Genomic DNA, 20,326 nt, shown 5'->3' with positions numbered 1-20,326 from the left:
AAACCTTGATATAGTGCCTACGACTTTAAGCTCCTACTTGCAGTGACGTGAGGAAGCGACCTGGAAAGGGATTCACGCCGAGACGGAAAATACCGCTGAAGAAAATAAGAGTCGCGCCGGCCAAATGCAAGGCACAATAAACAGAATGGAGGAGTGCGATGCATGCTATGTTGATGGCATGTAAATGCTTCGTTGCAACTAACAAAGAAACAATTGCATTGTATGAGATCTCAGGCTTAAAAAAAAAACATAAAAACAAACAAATACGCTTAAGGAAGACGCAGTCGGGGCATTGAGTAAAAAAGCCTGAACTTAAACTGTTGGGATGGACAGCATCGACAAGATAATCAGTGTATCATCCAACAGAGCATACTGAGTACCATGTAATCCCCTGCTAATTGCAGCTGATTAGACCAGTTTAACGACGCTCGAAGTGAAAATAACCAACCGGAAGTGGCGGTGTGACGGACCGGAAGTGGCGGTGTGACGGACCGGAAGTGGCAGTGTGACGGACCGGAAGTGGCAGTGTGACGGACCGGAAGTGAGCCGTTCCGGCGGAACTGACCGGAGTCGTCGTCGGTCCTCTCCCGTCGCGTGGTTGTGTTGTGGCCGTCCATGGTGTTGCCGTGGTTGCCGATGCTCAGCTCAAAGTGGATGGGTTTCTCTCCCAGTCTCCGAGGTATCATGGTGGCCTCGAGAATTGAGGCGAACAGGAAGAACTCCTCTGGCTTCCCCAGCTGACTCTGAATGAAAACACGAGGCGTCAGCACGGCACAAACGCGCCTTCTCTCGCTATTGCACCAAGGTTACCACCAGCCGTCGCCATATACCTACCTGGATGCCAAAAAGGGCAACGTGAGAACGATGTTGAAGCGAAGCATGTGAACACATTCTATCCCATTATGCGAATTACACGCATAAAAGACGTTTATATTCTTCGCACACACGCTCAAGTGACATGTTAACAAGCTGATCCCCGCCTCTTTCAACATACAAACGCTTGCAAGTAACACTGTGAAATGGAATGAGGCCCATAATTCAGCCCCAATGCATTTTAAAGTTCTGACAGACCGAGTCCTGTTCCTCCAGAGGCCGATCTAACTTTGAATGAGTTCTAGGTTCAATAGCAATTCTTCAGAGCGGGAGCGGCTCTGCCCGCACACACGCTGCCGAAATGGCTTAAACAATAGATAGGGAAGCGGCAGCGGCCAAGCAGATTGAAAATGAATGTCATCTCTGATTAGAATGAGGCATTAGGTAGATAGAAAAGTTAGGCAAAATGGAATTTGAGAAATAAAATGTCAAAATATTTCTATTTTTCAAGACTTGAAGAAAGTAGTAGGTATGTGAATACATAGATCTCTGTACAACTAAACATAGGCCAATGGTGAATAATTCATTATATAAACTACACACAAACTGACCTCGATCATGGCGGGCGCCGGTTCGACCTCGACCTCCGACGGCGCCGGTTCGACCACGTCGGTGACTTCGGTCCGTACAGAGACCAGTAGCTGAGCGCGGTAGCTGATACCCTCTCCTGTCAACGAGCGACCGTCAGCTGCCGGCGGGAGGTGACCTTACCAGGGTATAAATGGCCAGGAGTGACTCCTAATCTTACCGGGGGAACACACCTGACCAGAAACCTCTGACCTACGCGAGGAACACCTGACCAGAGACCATGATGTCTGGTCTTACCCAGACAAACCAGGACAGAAAGTGATCTTCGGCCTAACCCGGGAAGCACACCTAAGCAGGGACCTCTGACCTTTACCGGGGACACACCTGGTTACACCTGACCTCTGACCTTACCGGGGAACACATCTGACCTCTGACCTTAGTGAACAAAGCGGAGGGCGAACGGCAGGGTAGCAGCAGTCTCGATCAAACATCAAACTGCGGCGTCGGCCCGGGGGAGGGAATTAACTGACGGCTGCCGACGCTCAGCTCAAAGTGGATGGGTTTCTCCCCCGGTCGGCGAGGTATCATGGTGACCTCGAGAATTGAGGCGAACGGGTCTGGTCACAACAGTTCATAATTGGTCTGTGTGCTACGGTTAGACCACTTCATGGCGTATGGTATTATATCGGTGAATAGCCATTGCATAGTTTGGAATCGTCTATCTACCCAAGTTTTCCCGATAATTCTGTGGTCCCAAGACGTTCGACTTGGACGTAAGAAGAAATAGAACTGTGCGAATACCCCAGAAATCGACCCAAGTGCTATGTATCACGCTTCCTAAGCAGTCGAGTATGTTACAAAAAAAAAAAAAAACAGTACCCGCAGAAGGAGAAAAGTTGAGTTTCCGGCACAATTCAGGGTCACGATGCCTTCCATCATCTTGCTTGGTTAACTTAAGTTCATAAAAAAACAATGAGCTGTAGGACGAGATAAACCAATGAGTCGGTAGCATGAGAACGAAACATTCAGAAGTACAGTCTCAACCTTGTATAACTTCTGCAAAAAACATTATTCCCATGTGCTTTTTCTCGCCAGACAACTAACAACAAAGAAATAATTGTGTGCACAGCATTGACGAGCAGTCTGCCTCGGTTCCGGTCATATATGTTTGCCAATGTCCAGTAACAGGCTGTTGAATAGGCAATTACCGTATCCGGTAGACGCAGCCATATGGGACAGCGTCTAGCGGATCCGGGGTAGTGGCTGCTTCAGTGAACAGTGAGTGGATACAAGTCTTCCTGTCGGAGAATCTCCCTCCTCTAAGCACGAGGGATGAAAAGAATACGGCACGAATGAAAAATAATGCCGTAATGTAATGACAAACAACTTGATTGAGAAACAGCATGAAGATACACTGAGTTCATTTTTTTGTGACGCCTTCATTATGTGCCAAATTGCCGAATTATTGCGCTCTATCAGTTCACCTGTAAGGAGGTAGCACTCCGTTCTTAATGTACCCATTGACTTCCGTACCGATCTAAGCCGAACCCACTTTCCACTCCATGTCTAAGACGATAAATGAACGGTCGTTCGCCGTCTCATGCATCTCTACTACTTCAATCACTTCTCACTCGACTGAAGAACCCATATATGCAAATATAAAAGCATTCGCACGTATACATCACCCCATACGTCTCGACCTACACGATAAAGAATGTGAGAGTGACTGAGTTTCAGACGAGATTGGACAGCTTCGCTGGCGAACTGGCTGATTGGTAGGGAATTCAGCCCATGTGAACGCCCCTCTGATCCCCGTATCAGTCGATCAGTGGACTGGGGAGACGCGGGCCTAAGCTTCGGCGTCTGATCGGTTCCCGGAGCGACACAAAACTCCCCGCCTCAGCAGAACGGCTGCGAGCTGGCTAAGCCAGTGGTAGGCCGGCTGTGAGACCGACGTTCGTTTGTTCGTTCCGGAGCCCGCAGAAATAACACCGGGGAATGGAGGAAAGGGCAACGGCCGACACCCAAGTGCGTGATGGAAAAATACGGTTAGAGACAAATACTAAAAAAAAAAATGAAATGAATCGAACACGACGGATGTCAGTAAAAATGAAAAAAAAGACTATCGACATACTCAATAACGTTTTGAACGCAGTGCCAAATGGGACTTACCAAGGCCGTTGTTGAGCGGCGAATGCTCGTCAAACCCTGGGAACATGTAGTCTCGAGTTGAGCCATACATGTGGACGTAGGCAGGGCCAAACGTAGGCAGAAATCCTGAAAGAGAACAATTTCATTGTGAAAAATATGGGCCACATTACGAGAGCAGTGAGAAAAGAGATGCACGTTAGGTTGTGTCAGTGCATAAATTTTACTCAGCTATTGATGATTAAAAATGATTGGGCAATGTCTGGTAATAAGACAATGGAGTTTTTTGGCACCGTTCTAGCTAAATGGAGATGTGCTGGCCATTTCACCTATCTTACCACGCTCGCCATCGTTGCTGATCGTGTTGAGATCCAGAAAATGTGTCCCGATCAGTGTATCGTTCACAGTATCCATATCCTTGAGCTGGATCTTAATCCGCTGGCACAGCGGTGGAAACATTTCCGTGAAGACGATCTGCTGGTTCCAATGTGGCGAATAGCAGCTCTTCTTCACCGATGTTCTGCCCTGGGGAGTGAAACGTAAAAAGCCGGATTATTCAGAATGTCCGTCCGACAACATGAACTTGCGCGAATTATCGTGACAGACACATACAGAATTGAGACCAATATCTCCTACATAGACAGCTAACCATGCAGTACGGTGCCATAGTGTTTCTAGGATCCACTTCCTACCTACAAGAACCCAATAAATAACAAAAGATGACATCCAGCCAGCGCCGGCGTCGACTTTGCTACCTTAAGTTTCGCAATATAGTTCACTGTGTCCATTCTGGCGATGATACAGGGCTGATTGGAGTGCTGGGCTCTCCCATTATTCAGTACTGTGGTCGACTATAGCACTGTCGGGGATTGGTCGGGACGGTAGCGATAGAGCTCAATGTCAGTGCCGACAGAACTACATGTTAAACCCGGCAGGGCTCCATGAACAAGGGTGCTATCCATGAAGTTTGCTATATTGTTGGAGTTTTCGGTATGCATTTACATACCTTGTAGTTTCGTCTGAACGATCCGATACGACGACTACTAAAAGCATAATGGATTTCTAGCAAATGCATGTGAATGCACAAAGAAAAATAAAGCGATGTTTTGAAGACTGTGTAGAAATTCCATTCAAAACCGTATTCCAAGTTCGTTATTTCGAACTTAACTAGCATTATGGCTTTAAGTGGATAAACCCGCAAGTCAGTGGCGACAGGAGTCACTGACACTGACAGCGACTTCACGACTCCATATAAGTATCGCCATGACTCCATGGCAACGACATTGTTATCCACCCGTGCCGGCAAGAGTCCGCGTCAGTGGCGAAGGCCGGCAGGGTTCCATGGCAGCCAGCTGCCGGCCATGATTAGGACGATGTGCGCCGCGCAGACAGGGAGAGTAATATGGGGACGGACATAATGGAACGCTATCCGCCGCAGAGACACAATCTCCTCTATCTGTGACGTGAGCTTCAGGAGTTGCATCAGCGAGATGGTAACTTGTGATACATAATAGGGGAGCGACCGGTATTGCGTGATGACATAATTAAATGAAAAATAACCGTTTTTTTTTGCCATTGTGATGTAAGAGAGCTGCTTCATCAAATAATCCCTTGTTTCAATTTGGGGGGAAATAATGGTGATTCCCCTTGCATCCACACATCTCCCACACCTGAAAATGCGTGTACTGTGAGGGGAACGGCGGATTTAGCATGTTACTCAATTCTAGCTCACAGTAAAGGCATCACATTCCCATGATGTGATAAGATTGATTAGTGAATAGATGTTTGGATGGGCGCATTGAGGAAAAAGTGGACCTAAAAAGGTCGAGAGCCATTCCCACTGTAATATGGTGAAAATGAGCCAATATAAATTTTCAGCCAGATTCAAAGCAAGGCGAAGCCTATCTAAAACATATGTATATTCGTTCACATGGACTACTAACATTTCTAGAAGCAGGACGCTTTCAAAATACCGCGTGCTTCAGCTGCAGTGGAGGAAGAGCGCAGCCCTTACTGTGAGCCCGGCGAACGAGACCCGCACGTAGGGGTTCACCAGGTCGCTGTTCTCCCCGGTGAGGGCGCGCTTCACGTTGGCCATGAGCGAGGAGTTCATCCGGGGCAGACCGTCGGCACTGTGTATGGTGACGGAGATACGTGCCCGCTGCCGCTCCGCAGTGACGCCGTCCGGTAACAGCAGGTTCCTGTCGCAGCACGGAGGGAAAGAGGGGGCTAGTTAGGTGTGAAGGGGAGGGAAGGGATCTTAGTTCGAGACTGTGAGAGAAAAGAAACCGGCAACGCTAGACTGTGGCAAGTATAGAGTGTATAATATAAGTATAGAAATTAGCTTAGCAGAATATCAGTTCCAGGAGCGAAGTGACCCCCATCAGCCTATGGGCGTGGACACGTTGTCCGTTTTAGAATGCGGCGCACATTGTAATTGTCCAGCTGGTACAATGCACATAGTAACGCTGCAAACAACATCTCAAGTAAGAAGCACACTGCGACCCCCACCAAACACGATTTGGCAGCACTGTAATGACGCCTGCTGGGCGTGAAGTTTTCCCTTCACCATAGGGTTTACACACAAACTGGTCAAAGTTTGAGCCAGGATATAGTAGTCTAAAAATGCAAAAAACGAGCAAATTTTGGCATCAATAGATTCAGCATTTCATCGTGTGCCTCAAACTGTCCATCATTTGGCCTCAAAGGAGGTAAAAATTGTTCAAAATCGAAGTTGAAAAGATGCTTTCTGAGCACATAATCTGGTAGCAATCACGTGACCTGCCATAAGCAGCTTATCGATAATTTACAAACATAATTATTAATATGCTGCTTTAAAGGAAATAGTTCACATTTTAACATGGGTTTTGAACTGGAATAGCAGTTCCGTAGCTTGGGCTGAGACGAGCATAAATCAGGAGCTTTTACAGCCCAACGATCACCCTAGGCAAAGATATTCTATTTCTCGTCCCGAAAAATGTGTCTTGCGTTGAGGATGTGTGCCTTGCATATATTCGCATCCAGTATGAAACGAGCATGGGTCCCGAAAATTCTTCAGAAACTAGAGAAATTATCTACGAGAACTCTAGAGAAATTCGCTCCAGTGAGGCGCTATGGGCGCTCCAGTAACAAAAGCACGAGCAGATCGCCCAAATGCCGGTGGCCGCGATAATTTCTCTAGTTTCTGAAGAATTTTCGGGACCCATGCTCTTTTCATACTGGATCGCGGTGCCTTACAGAAACTGAAAAGTTCTTCCTATATCAAAAATATAGAAAATAATCTTTTGCTGTAAAAAGGTTTTATTTTCTTTGCTGATCATTTTGAACATAAAAAATCACAAATCCATTGCAAAAAAATAATTTCGTGAAAGTGAACTATTTCCTTTAAACAACATTAATCATACATTTTGAGCTTTCAGTACTTTAAATAAGGTCAAAACATCGCAAAACACAAAAGTTAATACAATAGTCACGTGGGTGTCAGGAAATGTCACAGGTGCGTCAAATTTGTGACTGGGGCTTTACTTTCAAACATCGGATCTACCTGTTTCTTATAGGTATCTTGGCACACTGCGCGTTTTCCCGCTACACACATGGCACGAATAACGCCCGACTAATTGGCTGGTCGATGAGGCGTGCAAGCCCGACATTGCCACTCCGCGAAGGCAGCCGGCCGCGGAACACAATAGCTATTTTGCCTGTCTGATATATGTAATTACGTCCGAAACGTGGCGAATACATCGCAGTGGAAGGCGCGTAGTTTGGTGACGAGTGATGACGCTCGTTGCAGGGATGACGTAGGAGCCACGCAGCAGAATGGCATTCGTCACGCAAATGCCTGGCAATGGCTGGTTTATTTTGGTAGCACTGAGCGCAAATTACCGAGACGTCAATATATGTAGCCACTTTATTACACATCATTCCGGGTTATTTGTAGTAGGCATAGCATACAGCTGAGTGGTGAACGCATATGGTGCTGAATGGAAACTGATTGGAAACAAATTCAAATTGTGTTTGACAGACTTGGCTGTGCTGCCTTCGACAGGCGCAACATCAAAGCAACGCAAAACAAATATTCAGTACGTTATAACAAGTGTTGAAACCAGATCTTTCGCAGGGTACCAAACAGGCTTCTATAGCCAACATCAAACGCTAAGTTTTATAGATGTATGCCAAGTTACTAAGACATCCCCATATTTCATTCTCGATGAAATACTGGCTACAGATGACTTTCATTTTGTGTTCTGGATTGATGATTAAATCATGCATGTCTTGGGTCCCTTCCGTTTACAATTATTTGTGGCTCTTTAGAGCCCTGATTTGTGGCATGCAAAGCCACTCAATTTTGAGACATTAGCCGCTGGCCGCGTCTGCAGCGCGCCACTCACGCCCCCCGCGCGCCACTCACGCCTCTATCTCACCACTCATGTTCCAAGCGCGCCTCTTTCGCCCTTAGCGCACCACCCATGCCTCCGTCGCGCCACTCACGTCCCCAGCGTGCCACTCACGCCCCCAGCGTTTGACATTGTAAAGTGTCATTTTATATCGTTGTTTATGTTGCATTCATGTTAAGTATTGGCTATCGTTTCTGCAGAGAGGTGCTTTAATTAAAGAATTTTATTCTTTTGCACCAATCTGATTATGCGTTTGTATCCTGTGTTCTGCTTCTATTCTTGAAAAATAAATGTATTGTATTGTATTGTATTGTATAGCGCACCACTCACGCCCCCAGCGCGCCACTCACGCCTCAATGTCGTCCTCATCCCTGTCGGTGCGGGTGGGCGCCTTGACCGTGTCGCCCTTGCCGATGACGCTGATGTCGCACTTGAGGTAGCCCTTGGGGCCGCCACACGGGTCATCGGGGTCCGTCAGCAGCGCCCACTTGTGGTAAAACTGGTGATCTGTCGGCAGGGTGGGACATTGGAGAGACTGAACTGGATGATTGGGATTCAACGAAGCCGGCATCTGAGATGCAAATTCAGGTGAAAGTTCGATCAATGGTAAGGCTTGTGATAAATATATCGGGTACTTGAGAACGGCTATGTCCGACTTCTAAGACTTCATAAGCGGGTTTAGCATTGTCTCTAGGAAACTGAAAAGTTTTGAACAAGCTAGTCGTCACATCTAACTCTGAATAATAAATGAATTATGTCTTATCTTGATATAAACATACGTTTGTGGGGCTGAAATCAGTGTTAATAGACTTACGTCGATTCTAAGTTGGCTTCCTTCCGTTCTAATTAACTTACATTGATTGCACTCCACACAGCTTATATTAAATAAATTGCGATATTACACGCAATTTAATTTCCTTGACATTTCGCCGTCTTTGAAGTGTCAGAGTCACTCAAATCAGGGCTCGTCGTCGCGTGCACGCTGCCGCCGGCGGCGCGGCGACCGCGGCAGACAGTTGTTGGATCATTGGCTCCTGCCCGGGGCCACTGTCCAAATGGACACGTATTGGCTCGGTAAATGACAGTGAGTGAGCTCGCGTGCGCCGGCCCGCCGCCGACGCGTGCGTCAGGTGAGCTGAAGGGTCGACGACCAGCGACTCAGAGCCACTGCGCCCGCTCCACCGTCTCCAGAATGCATCTTTGATCACGGGTGTAATTCGCGCGGAGCACCGGCCGCCGATCTACCTCTGGGTGGTATCGATTGCCCCCTGGACTGCTGGTCTGGCCAGCGGCAGAACACGAGCCTCAGCCGCCGGAGAGCGGGCCAAATGGCCCTTCATGGACCGCTCTGCGCCCCGGGCCGCCCGCCGAGAGCGCTCCAATTGGCGCAGCACCGGCCCGCCAGAATGGCTAGCTCCCGGCCTGATTGGGTCGCTGTTTCGATAGGTCCTTTACAGAGCGAGATGAAAGGAACGCCTAGATTAGGCAGCGTTTGGCGATTGCGGGATATCGTTTCAGCAATGACGTCGTAGGATAAACTTAGATATCATGATACTGCTGACTTATGTAAGACGAACACATAGTCATTCTATTTATGTAGTAAAGAATGAACAAATGAAAACCAAGGGCAGAAAAGATGCTTCCAGCCAGCGCCACAACAAGCAGAATAGTTGGCGACCAACAGTTAAGCGTGAGTCGGAGCGACGCAGATTGTGTCGCTGGCTGCTGGCAAAGACGCCAAGCGATGGACGTCAAACACTGTATTTTCTTGGCGGCGCGTCGAATCGTATACAACTATACGAAAATGAAAAAGTAATCTTGACATCTTTGTGTGAAGGATCCTTCTTCGTGAATAGAATGCAGTCATTCAGACCCATCCACATCAGGCGCTGCTAACCACGTTCTGCTTAGCGCGGCAGATTCGCTTCGTCGGTCATTCTATTTCAAACAGTCGAAATAAGAACATCAGGAAGCACGTTCATGCCTTGAGCACCTATTCTGATTAAAAATTAGTTTCATTCAAGAATATAAAAAATTCAGGCACCAGCTGTGGTATGTAGGTATATTGTATGTAAACCGGTATAAATTTCAGATACACAAATACACCCGAGCCAGTGTGCCTATGACGTCAGTTCGAAGATCTATCTTACTTACCTGTCTGCGCCCAGACCGTTGCAATGTCCAGCTTAAAGCTCCCGAGAACCTTATTGGCACGAAGTATATTGCGCGATTGAAGAACCTGAAAATGAAAGTACGAGAAAGGGTTAACAGTTACAAACGGCCGTTCCTGAGACACATTGCTGAAAAGGATGTCATTGACTCTTCCAAGAGCTTTTGACTGATGTGATTCAGTTTCAAATACATAAACATCATTCATCCTCCGCCCAAGCGCAAGTTTAAAAGATATTCCTACGGAATTGGTTTAATCCCAGCAATCCTTCAATTTCCTTGCGACAACGACTTCAATTAAGATAATGTCAAGTCTGCGGACCACTTAATCAACAGACCAAAATCACCGAAGGCATGCACGTCCACCACGTGACAGAAGCTCGAACCGAGCCTGACAGACCAATAATCCAGTTCAGAGAACTCATTGCACGGAATGCAGATCTGAGGCGGAATCACAATATCGCCTCTATACTGGGTACTCACTGTGAGTGTGATGATCTTGTCGAACAGCATGGTAGGCGCCATATGGAAGTCGAAGACAAAATACTGAAACAAACAAACGGGATGCTTCAGTTTTCAATGGTTAGCTGTCAGTTTTCATAGCTGTTGCTATGATTAAAAAAAATATTATAATCTTTAATTAGGTATATTCCATTGACAAGGGCAAATCTTTTGGTAGCGCAATATTCACTTCCCAATACAGTGGAGGTTGAAAAAACACAGTTACAACGCGGCTGACCCTTCCGCTTTTGCCGAGCTCAGTCGTACTCACCTCATTATAGTATGGACAGTTGGTGCTCTCTTTGACCGAGGTGTACTTCTTCTGTTCCCCGACCTGCACACACACCACCGGGTCCATGTTGAGGCCGGCCAGCTGGCGGGCTTCGATCACTGTCACACACACCTGGTAGTCTTCGGCGCGCAGCGTGGCCGGCGGACGCATCAGCGTGTCACGCCGTCTGTGGGGTCACAGAGGTCACACACAGGTCACACGCAGGTAACACATAGGTCACATTGGTCACAGACAGATCAGCGTGGCCGGGGGACGCATCAGCGTGTCACGGCGTCTGTGGGGTCTAGGTCACGAACACAGAGGTCATATACACAGGTCAGTGTGGCCGGCGGACGCATCAGACTGCCTCTCCGTCTGCGCAGGTCACACAGGTCACAAACAGCTCAGCATGACAGGGAGACAAGTAGCCTCTTGTCTGAGTGGCGCCTCTGACACAAAGACAGCCTTCAATTGATTCGTTTACCCTTTTGTCAGACGGAATGCCAAAGGTTGCGGAAGAAGCTATTGACCAGTGCCGCACAATGGTGTTGCCAAACTCAGGTCCAAGCGAGAAAGGACACGGCTCATACCTTCCCATCAATTCAGAATCTCCTGGCGTCACAAATTACTGAGATAAGGCTCACGGCATCAGCTCATGTGAGTGCCTATATACAGCACCGTCTGTATGTAACAGCCACCCTGCTCCCAAAATACATACACATAATTGGATTATTGCGGGCAACTGCTGGTGCCGGCTGGTGCCTGCTGGCAACACCAGGCTATCACCATTAGGGCAATGTCTGGTGATTGATCACCAGCGGGTGGCCGACACCGGTCGGTCGCTCCGTCATCAGGGGACGTTATAGAGCGCGGTCTACCGTGACTGTCCATGTTATTTGACCCGCCCCGCCCTTGCCGAGCGCTATTGGCGAAGCTGATCGAGTCCGGTCGTGTTGTCGGGTCGCGGTGGGGTGGGGTCAGTGGTGTGGCCTGATCGGGTCGGGTCCGGGTCCGGACGCGTCGGGTCGGGCCTGTGTAGGTTTGGTTAGCTGTCGGGTCAGGTCTGAGCATGTCATGTCACCTGTCGGGATATCATATATCCCCCGATCACATCACTGTCCTGCAGTGACCCGATCACCTCCCCTGCAGGCCCGTCCGCCCCGTCCGGTCCGGCTCGGGAGCCTCTATTTCAGCCATCCAGCTCCCCCAGCGCCCCACCACCAAATGACGATTGGTGGCGACTAATAAAAAGTTTAGTAGCGTCGCGTCCGCTTGCAGGGAATACTGATGGCCAAATGTGGCCATCAATCGACAGCCAAAGGTCAGATTGGTGAAGCGATCTGGCCGCAGATTAGCACAAGTGCTAATTAGCATAGTTTGTGTCAACTTAAACTTGTAAGTGAAATTTGTTGGGAGTGTTGGACGCTGTTCAACTGTAAATTTGAGCACATCCTATTTTACGTTCGTGCGTCTCAATTATTAAATAATAAAAAAACACCGAGCGTCACTGACCGAAGTGGCGATTTGTGGATGCACTACGCGATCACTGATGAGTTAGTTACGAGAAACTGATCTGTATCAGTGACTTAAAATCAAAAGACTCAAGTTACATGCAAAACGAAAAGAAAAAGAAAGCATTTGTCGGCATTGGCATGCATCAGGCCATTGTAGACCACCGCCATAGACCTCATCTCGCAGACTACTTTCTTGGAACAATACCACAGACCACTCTCGCCTCTACAGACCACTCCCACGGACCACTCTGACCTGTTAGACTCCTTTCACAGACCACCTCCAACAGGCCCCTAATGAGCCCCACTCCTATCAGCACTCTACCAGTGGACCCAGCCACACGGCGTTACTAAGCCTAACGACGCAGAGTTCGCTTCCTTAGTACGCCAGACAGCTAGGGAGTGTCCGTGAAACGGCGGCTATCTCTGCATTATAGATCCAAGAAGGCCAAGAGTTTGGATGAGAAATGGATGGATGGTTTGGATGAATGAAATGGTTTGCTTGAATGAAATGAAATGAAATGGTTTGGATGAGAAATTATGAAGTTTATGTCTTCATTTGTTTTCGCTATTCTTATGTCAAACTTCAATCTTCAACCATGCAAATAGCTCCACCATACTCTAACGAAGTTTTTCTCTAAAATGCTTGACGACCGTACCAGAGTAAAGTTTGTCGGCATTGATAAACTGAGCCCATTACTGTGAGTAGATGCAAGATCTGTTTTCGATAGCAGAATTAAAAAGGTCTCTTTACATAAATTCAGTATTTTCGACATGGTGAATAGTTCAGCAAAAGTTAAGCGCACTTAAATGGTATGTCAAGATGTTCTGAAATTCACGCTTGTTTTATGTATAACCCGTGCTGAACCTCACACAACATGTCAAAATGGCTTTTGTTGAATCCCTCAGCAAACTTGTCCGATTTTATTTACCTTTCATTGTAAAGGCCATTTCGATTATCCAATGATTACGTCGCCTAGTGTAGCCCAACTCTGACAGGCTAATGAATACAAACTGCTCGGTCGGGCCTCAGCCGACTCGAAGCAAGCTGTTGTTCTTCATCACGAAATTTACAGAGTTATCGTGCCAACCGCCAGCCTCGAACAGAATATAAATCGCGATTCGTTGACATTAAGCGCTCTACACTGGGTGCCATACCAGCCGTGCGCTCACGTCCCATGGAATTTATGGCACGGAGCACCTCGCTATAGCAGTCGCGCGGCCGGGCGCCGCGGCGGTGTTCCGATTTGACGGAGCGCCAGCCGCCGGCGGCGAACCGCAGTACAGCGAGTCAATCGGCTGAGCGATTGAGGCAATTGTGGAGTCTGATAACTAACGGCGAGAATCTTACATAAGTCGACAAGTTGATGGAACAATAAATATCGCGCTCCGACGTGGGAGGCAGCAGGCACTGATTCGTGAGGTTTAAATTGAACCAATTTACTAAGCAGCTTCTGATTTTATTTTTTTTTACGCCATAAATTTTGTTCATCCCGTTCTTTGTGGAAAATGAATACATTCCGCAACAGTCGCAATAATTTCAATGATGGTGTTACTAATCTGTGTTTTTACGCTATGGATTGGCGTGTTTGCAGGGTGGCGAATGAATGCTTGCAGCATTCATAAATCAACTAGAATGCTGCCATCATGAAGCGCGAAATGAGGTTAAATAATAAATACAGTGGAGTAGATCTATCATTACTAAGCTAAGCTGCAGTTTTGCCATATGTTGTGGGAGAAGACTGCTCCAGAGGCACAAATGTCCCGCGATGGACACTGGCGGTGAAATCACCTATGCGTCAATGGTGGACACACGCAGCCCTCCAATAGACGCAGCGTCCCGATTTCGACACACGTATCCCGACGTTGGACACAAGTGTCCCGATGTTTGACACACGTATCATGTCTCCATGTCCCGATGTTGGAGACACATATCATGTTGGTAGACGCCCATGTGGGCTACATGTCCCCATTGGTAGACACACGTGTTCTACTAGTGAACTGAAGTAGCGTGGGTGTGCTGCTACACGGAATGGTCCGCCCGATAAGGCCGGACAGTGGATTCAATTCTGGAAACATGTTTCGAAGGCAAACGGCACGCCAGGCAGAGGTCCAGAATGGCGCAGTTGGGCCGAACGTCTTGTCCGAGAAAGGTACAAATCCGTACAGCAAATAGAGCTATCTAAATTATGGATAGAGTCGTGGTGGGCTAGACGAAATGTTCTAAGGAAAGAATAGCGAATAGAGTATTGACAATCGGATGCCTGTAGGCTGTAGCTGCTAACTAGAATGTTCTGAGATCTAGAATGTTCTGAGGTCTTTTGAATGTGTTAGCATGCAAATAGCCATTCACATTCAGAGGCATGATAGTTTCAATTTTCATTGTTTCTGTTCTTGACATTTTCAATTGTAGAATTGTTTCCAAAAATAACTATGTAAATGGTACAACACCTTCAATCGAACAATCAAGGGGCTTGTCGAAACAGTCGCAGTTTATTCCCTGGCGTCTCGGTGAACAAACCTTTGACTCAACTCTCTGTTCAGTATAGCATTACCGCAGCCTCTCGGGTCCTGTTCTTTGACCTGGCCTCGTGACCGGCATCATGACCAGATGTACTCTATGGCGGAGGACTGACCTTATCCCGAGCAGTAGACTGACCTAATCTGACCTGGGTGGTGGACTGACCTAGCGCTCACAAAAGACTAGCCTTCTGACCTCCCCTTTGGACGACTGGCCTAACATAGAGTTGACCTTTTGACACGGGTGGGGTATTGACATAACTAAGACACTGAACTGACCTCCTGACCCGCTGGATAGCAGTGAACTGACCTGACCCACCAATCAACTGACCTCCTGACCCAGACACTGAACTGACCTCCTGACCCCACCACTGAACTGACCTTCTGACGCGCGCGGTGGCTGCCGTCGCCGACATGGTGCTATCATCGGACGCCTGTGAGCAGACGCTGGCCGGTCGGGGCGGCAGTTCGGTCAGACTCTGCTGGGAGCCCGCCCCGCTCAGCTCGCCCCCGTCACCGCGCGGCAGCAGTTCGTCCTCAATACTGGTACGCCGTCTGCCCAGTCGCATCAGAGACTTGACCCGCCGCATCGCCATGTGTGCCCTGAGGAAGGTCACCGGGAGGTCAGATGAGGTTTCGTAAGGCTCGAGGATCGATTTTGATGTCGGAGAAAGTTCTCGAGCAGCGCACATCAAATAGAGTATTTATCCATCCTAAGCGAGTGACATAAGGGCAAGTTACAACAAATCACATTACGTTACAAGTACTCCAATACCTTGCCGAAGTTGGATAAATGATTCTTTTGAAATTCCAAACCTGACAATGGCGATACAGGTTACCACGAGTCAATAGTTGCGTGTTTGAGCCACACTGACCGTACTATGTGGAACAATGTTGGGCACTTCATACCACATAAACACAATGCAGGGCGTATGGGAATGCAGGCCGGCAAAATATGCAAACTAAATGCATGAGGGTAGCAATGATATAGTAAGCAGGGAACACCACGCCGCGTCGTGAGGTGGAATTAATTTGAGGGACATCCCGCTATGCTACTGAATGCTGTGAGTTTACAACAGGATGCTATGAGCGCAGCTATTTGAATGCGAGATGAGTGGACGATTAACATTATCGGCTGTCGTGCTTCTAATGAATCGAACTTGTGATGTGTTTAGTATGCAGATGTGATGTGTATATGCGTGTACGTACACACAACGTATGAGTACGCATACCAGTCAGTGTTGATCACGGTTAACACTGAACATATGCCTTTCCCGGGAGGGCGCGGGGTCTGACATGTCTACGGAGACAACCTATGGCTTGAGACCAGCCGGGTCAGTGAGGTGCCGCCCTACCTTTTCCGCGACGGTGTGGGGCTGGCGGGGTCGGCGGCGTTGCCCAGTGTCGGTGAACCGCCGAAGGAGGACCGGTCGCAGAAGGAGCGCTCCAGGTTGGCGATGTTCTGCTCGATGTCGACGAGCATCTGCTGGTCGTCCTCGACTGTGGCCGTCATCGAGGGCCACGAGACGAGAGACGCCTCGCCGGGCCACCGGTACACAACCTCGAACCGCACACGGGCCTGCAGAAACACCCATAAACGGTGTATTCAATGCACACCACCTCGAACCGAACACGGGCCAATGCGGGGAACATCCATAAACGGTGTATCAACAATGCATACCACCTCGAACCGCACACGGGCCTGCAGGAAACACATATAAACAGCGTAAAAACAGTAAAAACCACCTCAAACCGCACACGGGCCTGCGGGAAACACCCAAAGACGGTGTATTTACCATTTACACCACCTCGAACCGCACACGGGCCTGGAAAACACTCAGAAACAGTGTATTTACAGTGTAAAACTCACAACCAGCGTACAAACAGTGTGCACACTGCACCTCGAACCGCCCACGGGCTAGGAAAACAACCAGAAACAGTGTAAATAGGTGCGAATATTATCATCAACTCGAACCGATCACGGGTCTGGGAAACTCCCAAAAACAGTGTAAATTAAGCTAGGAAGCACCCACAGTGTGCACGAGCCTACTGCCCAGCCAGTTATACAGTTATAAACGATCACAGCACCCCCCCAGTCAGTATCTACCTTCTCATGAACCTAAGAACATACAAAAAAAAACACAGTGCAAATGTGCCTCATACACACATGAGTCAACAGACACGAGTTTGACACCCAGAAACAGCACACGTGAACCTGAAACCAGCCGCTAATGCCTGACGAGCACCCACAGACGGCCAGCGGCCCAGCACGGATGTCCGTCAAGACAGCCCATATTCAGCCCAGATTCAGCCCGGATTCAGCCCAGATTCGGGACACCTCCGATAAAGCTGAAACTCGCACACAATGTAGGCCATGACATGCCCAATCCACAGTCCAAGTCATTCGGTGGCACTCCCAGCCGTTTGACCTACAGAGGTCAGCAAAGGTCACGTGGCCCAAATTTGCACAGCAGATTGTGGCCCACCCAGTAGAGCTAGAGCGCTAAAAATGGCACCAATCGACTCGCCAGCATCTAATCTTACTTTCCCAACACTCATTTGACCTCTCAAGGTCATGCGATGACCTAAGGTCATTTGTGGGCTATGTCGAAAATACACTTGCACAGCAGTTTTCGAGTAGATGGATTGACCGAATTCCAAATCAAAGCACATCATCGGGTAGCCCATAGGCCGTAGTAACTTTCCTTGAAAACCGCTTTTCGATATGTGACCCCGTTTGACCTCGGCAGGTCAAAATGTGCAAATAAACGACACTCAATACGTCGCAGCCCGGATTCAACCCAGATTCGGGACACCTCCGATCAAGCTGAAACTCGCACACAATGTAGGCCATGACATGCCCAATCCACAGTCCAAGTCATTCGGTGGCACTCCCAGCCGTTTGACCTACAGAGGTCAGCAAAGGTCACGTGGCCCAAATTTGCACAGCAGATTGTGGCCTACCCAGTAGAGCTAGAGCGCTAAAAATGGCACCAATCGACTCGCCAGCATCTAATCTTACTTTCCCAACACTCATTTGACCTCTCAAGGTCATGCGATGACCTAAGGTCATTTGTGGGCTATGTCGAAAATACACTTGCACAGCAGTTTTCGAGTCGATGGATTGACCGAATTCCAAATCAAAGCACATCATCGGGTAGCCCATAGGCCGTAGTAACTTTCCTTGAAAACCGCTTTTCGATATGTGACCCCGTTTGACCTCGGCAGGTCAAAATGTGCAAATAATTGACACTCAATACGTCGCAGCCCGGATTCAGCCCAGATTCGGGACACCTCCGATCAAGCTGAAACTCGCACACAATGTAGGCCATGACATGCCCAATCCACAGTCCAAGTCATTCGGTGGCACTCCCAGCCGTTTGACCTACAGAGGTCAGCAAAGGTCACGTGGCCCAAATTTGCACAGCAGATTGTGGCCCACCCAGTAGAGCTAGAGCGCTAAAAATGGCACCAATCGACTCGCCAGCATCTAATATTACTTTCCCAACACTCATTTGACCTCTCAAGGTCATGCGATGACCTAAGGTCATTTGTGGGCTATGTCGAAAATACACTTGCACAGCAGTTTTCGAGTAGATGGATTGACCGAATTCCAAATCAAAGCACATCATCGGGTAGCCCATAGGCCGTAGTAACTTTCCTTGAAAACCGCTTTTCGATATGTGACCCCGTTTGACCTCGGCAGGTCAAAATGTGCAAATAAACGACACTCAATACGTCGCAGCCCGGATTCAGCCCAGATTCGGGACACCTCCGATCAAGCTGAAACTCGCACACAATGCACAATGTAGGCCATGACATGCCCAATCCACAGTCCAAGTCATTCGGTGGCACTCCCAGCCGTTTGACCTACAGAGGTCAGCAAAGGTCACGTGGCCCAAATTTGCACAGCAGATTGTGGCCCACCCAGTAGAGCTAGAGCGCTAAAAATGGCACCAATCGACTCGCCAGCATCTAATCTTACTTTCCCAACACTCATTTGACCTCTCAAGGTCATGCGATGACCTAAGGTCATTTGTGGGCTATGTCGAAAATACACTTGCACAGCAGTTTTCGAGTAGATGGATTGACCGAATTCCAAATCAAAGCACATCATCGGGTAGCCCATAGGCCGTAGTAACTTTCCTTGAAAACCGCTTTTCGATATGTGACCCCGTTTGACCTCGGCAGGTCAAAATGTGCAAATAAACGACACTCAATACGTCGCAGCCCGGATTCAACCCAGATTCGGGACACCTCCGATCAAGCTGAAACTCGCACACAATGTAGGCCATGACATGCCCAATCCACAGTCCAAGTCATTCGGTGGCACTCCCAGCCGTTTGACCTACAGAGGTCAGCAAAGGTCACGTGGCCCAAATTTGCACAGCAGATTGTGGCCTACCCAGTAGAGCTAGAGCGCTAAAAATGGCACCAATCGACTCGCCAGCATCTAATCTTACTTTCCCAACACTCATTTGACCTCTCAAGGTCATGCGATGACCTAAGGTCATTTGTGGGCTATGTCGAAAATACACTTGCACAGCAGTTTTCGAGTCGATGGATTGACCGAATTCCAAATCAAAGACCCCGTTTGACCTCGGCAGGTCAAAATGTGCAAATAAACGACACTCAATACGTCGCAGCCCGGATTCAGCCCAGATTCGGGACACCTCCGATCAAGCTGAAACTCGCACACAATGTAGGCCATGACATGCCCAATCCACAGTCCAAGTCATTCGGTGGCACTCCCAGCCGTTTGACCTACAGAGGTCAGCAAAGGTCACGTGGCCCAAATTTGCACAGCAGATTGTGGCCCACCCAGTAGAGCTAGAGCGCTAAAAATGGCACCAATCGACTCGCCAGCATCTAATATTACTTTCCCAACACTCATTTGACCTCTCAAGGTCATGCGATGACCTAAGGTCATTTGTGGGCTATGTCGAAAATACACTTGCACAGCAGTTTTCGAGTAGATGGATTGACCGAATTCCGAATCAAAGCACATCATCGGCAGGTCAAAATAGGCCATAAAAAATAGCCCATAGGCCGTAGTAACTTTCCTTGAAAACCGCTTTTCGATATGTGACCCCGTTTGACCTCGGCAGGTCAAAATGTGCAAATAATTGACACTCAATACGTCGCAGCCCGGATTCAGCCCAGATTCGGGACACCTCCGATCAAGCTGAAACTCGCACACAATGTAGGCCATGACATGCCCAATCCACAGTCCAAGTCATTCGGTGGCACTCCCAGCCGTTTGACCTACAGAGGTCAGCAAAGGTCACGTGGCCCAAATTTGCACAGCAGATTGTGGCCCACCCAGTAGAGCTAGAGCGCTAAAAATGGCACCAATCGACTCGCCAGCAACTCTAGCTCTACTGGGTGTCACGGCCCATAGGCCGTAGTAA

The 20,326-nt window shown here is 48.4% G+C and overlaps 2 protein-coding genes across 2 annotated transcripts in view; both read right to left on the bottom strand.

Annotated features, from left to right (window-relative positions):
* LOC122370718 (otoferlin-like) overlaps positions 1–11,067 on the bottom strand; it is a 76,892-nt gene extending 65,825 nt beyond the window's left edge. The window contains exons 1-9 of the mRNA XM_043346564.1: positions 10,885–11,067; positions 10,596–10,658; positions 10,098–10,182; positions 8,294–8,450; positions 5,564–5,750; positions 3,888–4,074; positions 3,574–3,678; positions 1,425–1,540; positions 566–743 (exon numbers count right to left, since the gene is read on the bottom strand). Of these exons, the coding sequence (XP_043202499.1) occupies positions 566–743; positions 1,425–1,540; positions 3,574–3,678; positions 3,888–4,074; positions 5,564–5,750; positions 8,294–8,450; positions 10,098–10,182; positions 10,596–10,658; positions 10,885–11,055 (1,249 nt within the window). The 5' untranslated portion in view covers positions 11,056–11,067. The remainder of the gene's footprint in view (positions 1–565; positions 744–1,424; positions 1,541–3,573; positions 3,679–3,887; positions 4,075–5,563; positions 5,751–8,293; positions 8,451–10,097; positions 10,183–10,595; positions 10,659–10,884) is intronic.
* A 63-nt stretch (positions 11,068–11,130) lies between these two features.
* On the bottom strand, positions 11,131–16,466 carry LOC122370717. Its single transcript, XM_043346563.1, has 3 exons — positions 16,271–16,466; positions 15,297–15,518; positions 11,131–11,179 (listed from the first exon to the last, which is right to left on the bottom strand). Exons 1-3 carry the CDS (start codon positions 16,426–16,428, stop codon positions 11,131–11,133), a joined length of 429 nt encoding a protein of 142 aa, XP_043202498.1. The 5' UTR covers positions 16,429–16,466.
* Positions 16,467–20,326: the final 3,860 nt, after the last annotated feature.

The sequence above is a fragment of the Amphibalanus amphitrite genome, unplaced genomic scaffold, assembly GCF_019059575.1.
Source record: "Amphibalanus amphitrite isolate SeventyFive unplaced genomic scaffold, NRLGWU_Aamphi_draft 001163F_arrow, whole genome shotgun sequence".
NCBI lineage: Eukaryota > Metazoa > Arthropoda > Thecostraca > Balanomorpha > Balanidae > Amphibalanus > Amphibalanus amphitrite.
Note: the sequence above shows the minus strand (reverse complement) of the source record. Positions and strands in the feature narration are given on the sequence as shown.

Excerpts from the sequence above, each read along its gene's own strand:
- LOC122370717 (XM_043346563.1), bottom strand. The coding sequence starts at position 16,428 with ATGACGGCCACAGTCGAGGACGACCAGCAGATGCTCGTCGACATCGAG. Across the intron at positions 15,519-16,270 it reads CCCACACCGTCGCGGAAAAG|GGCACACATGGCGATGCGGC; the intron begins GTAGGGCGGCAC and ends GACCTTCCTCAG. Across the intron at positions 11,180-15,296 it reads GCCACCGCGCGCGTCAGAAG|ACGCCGTGACACGCTGATGC; the intron begins GTCAGTTCAGTG and ends TAGACCCCACAG.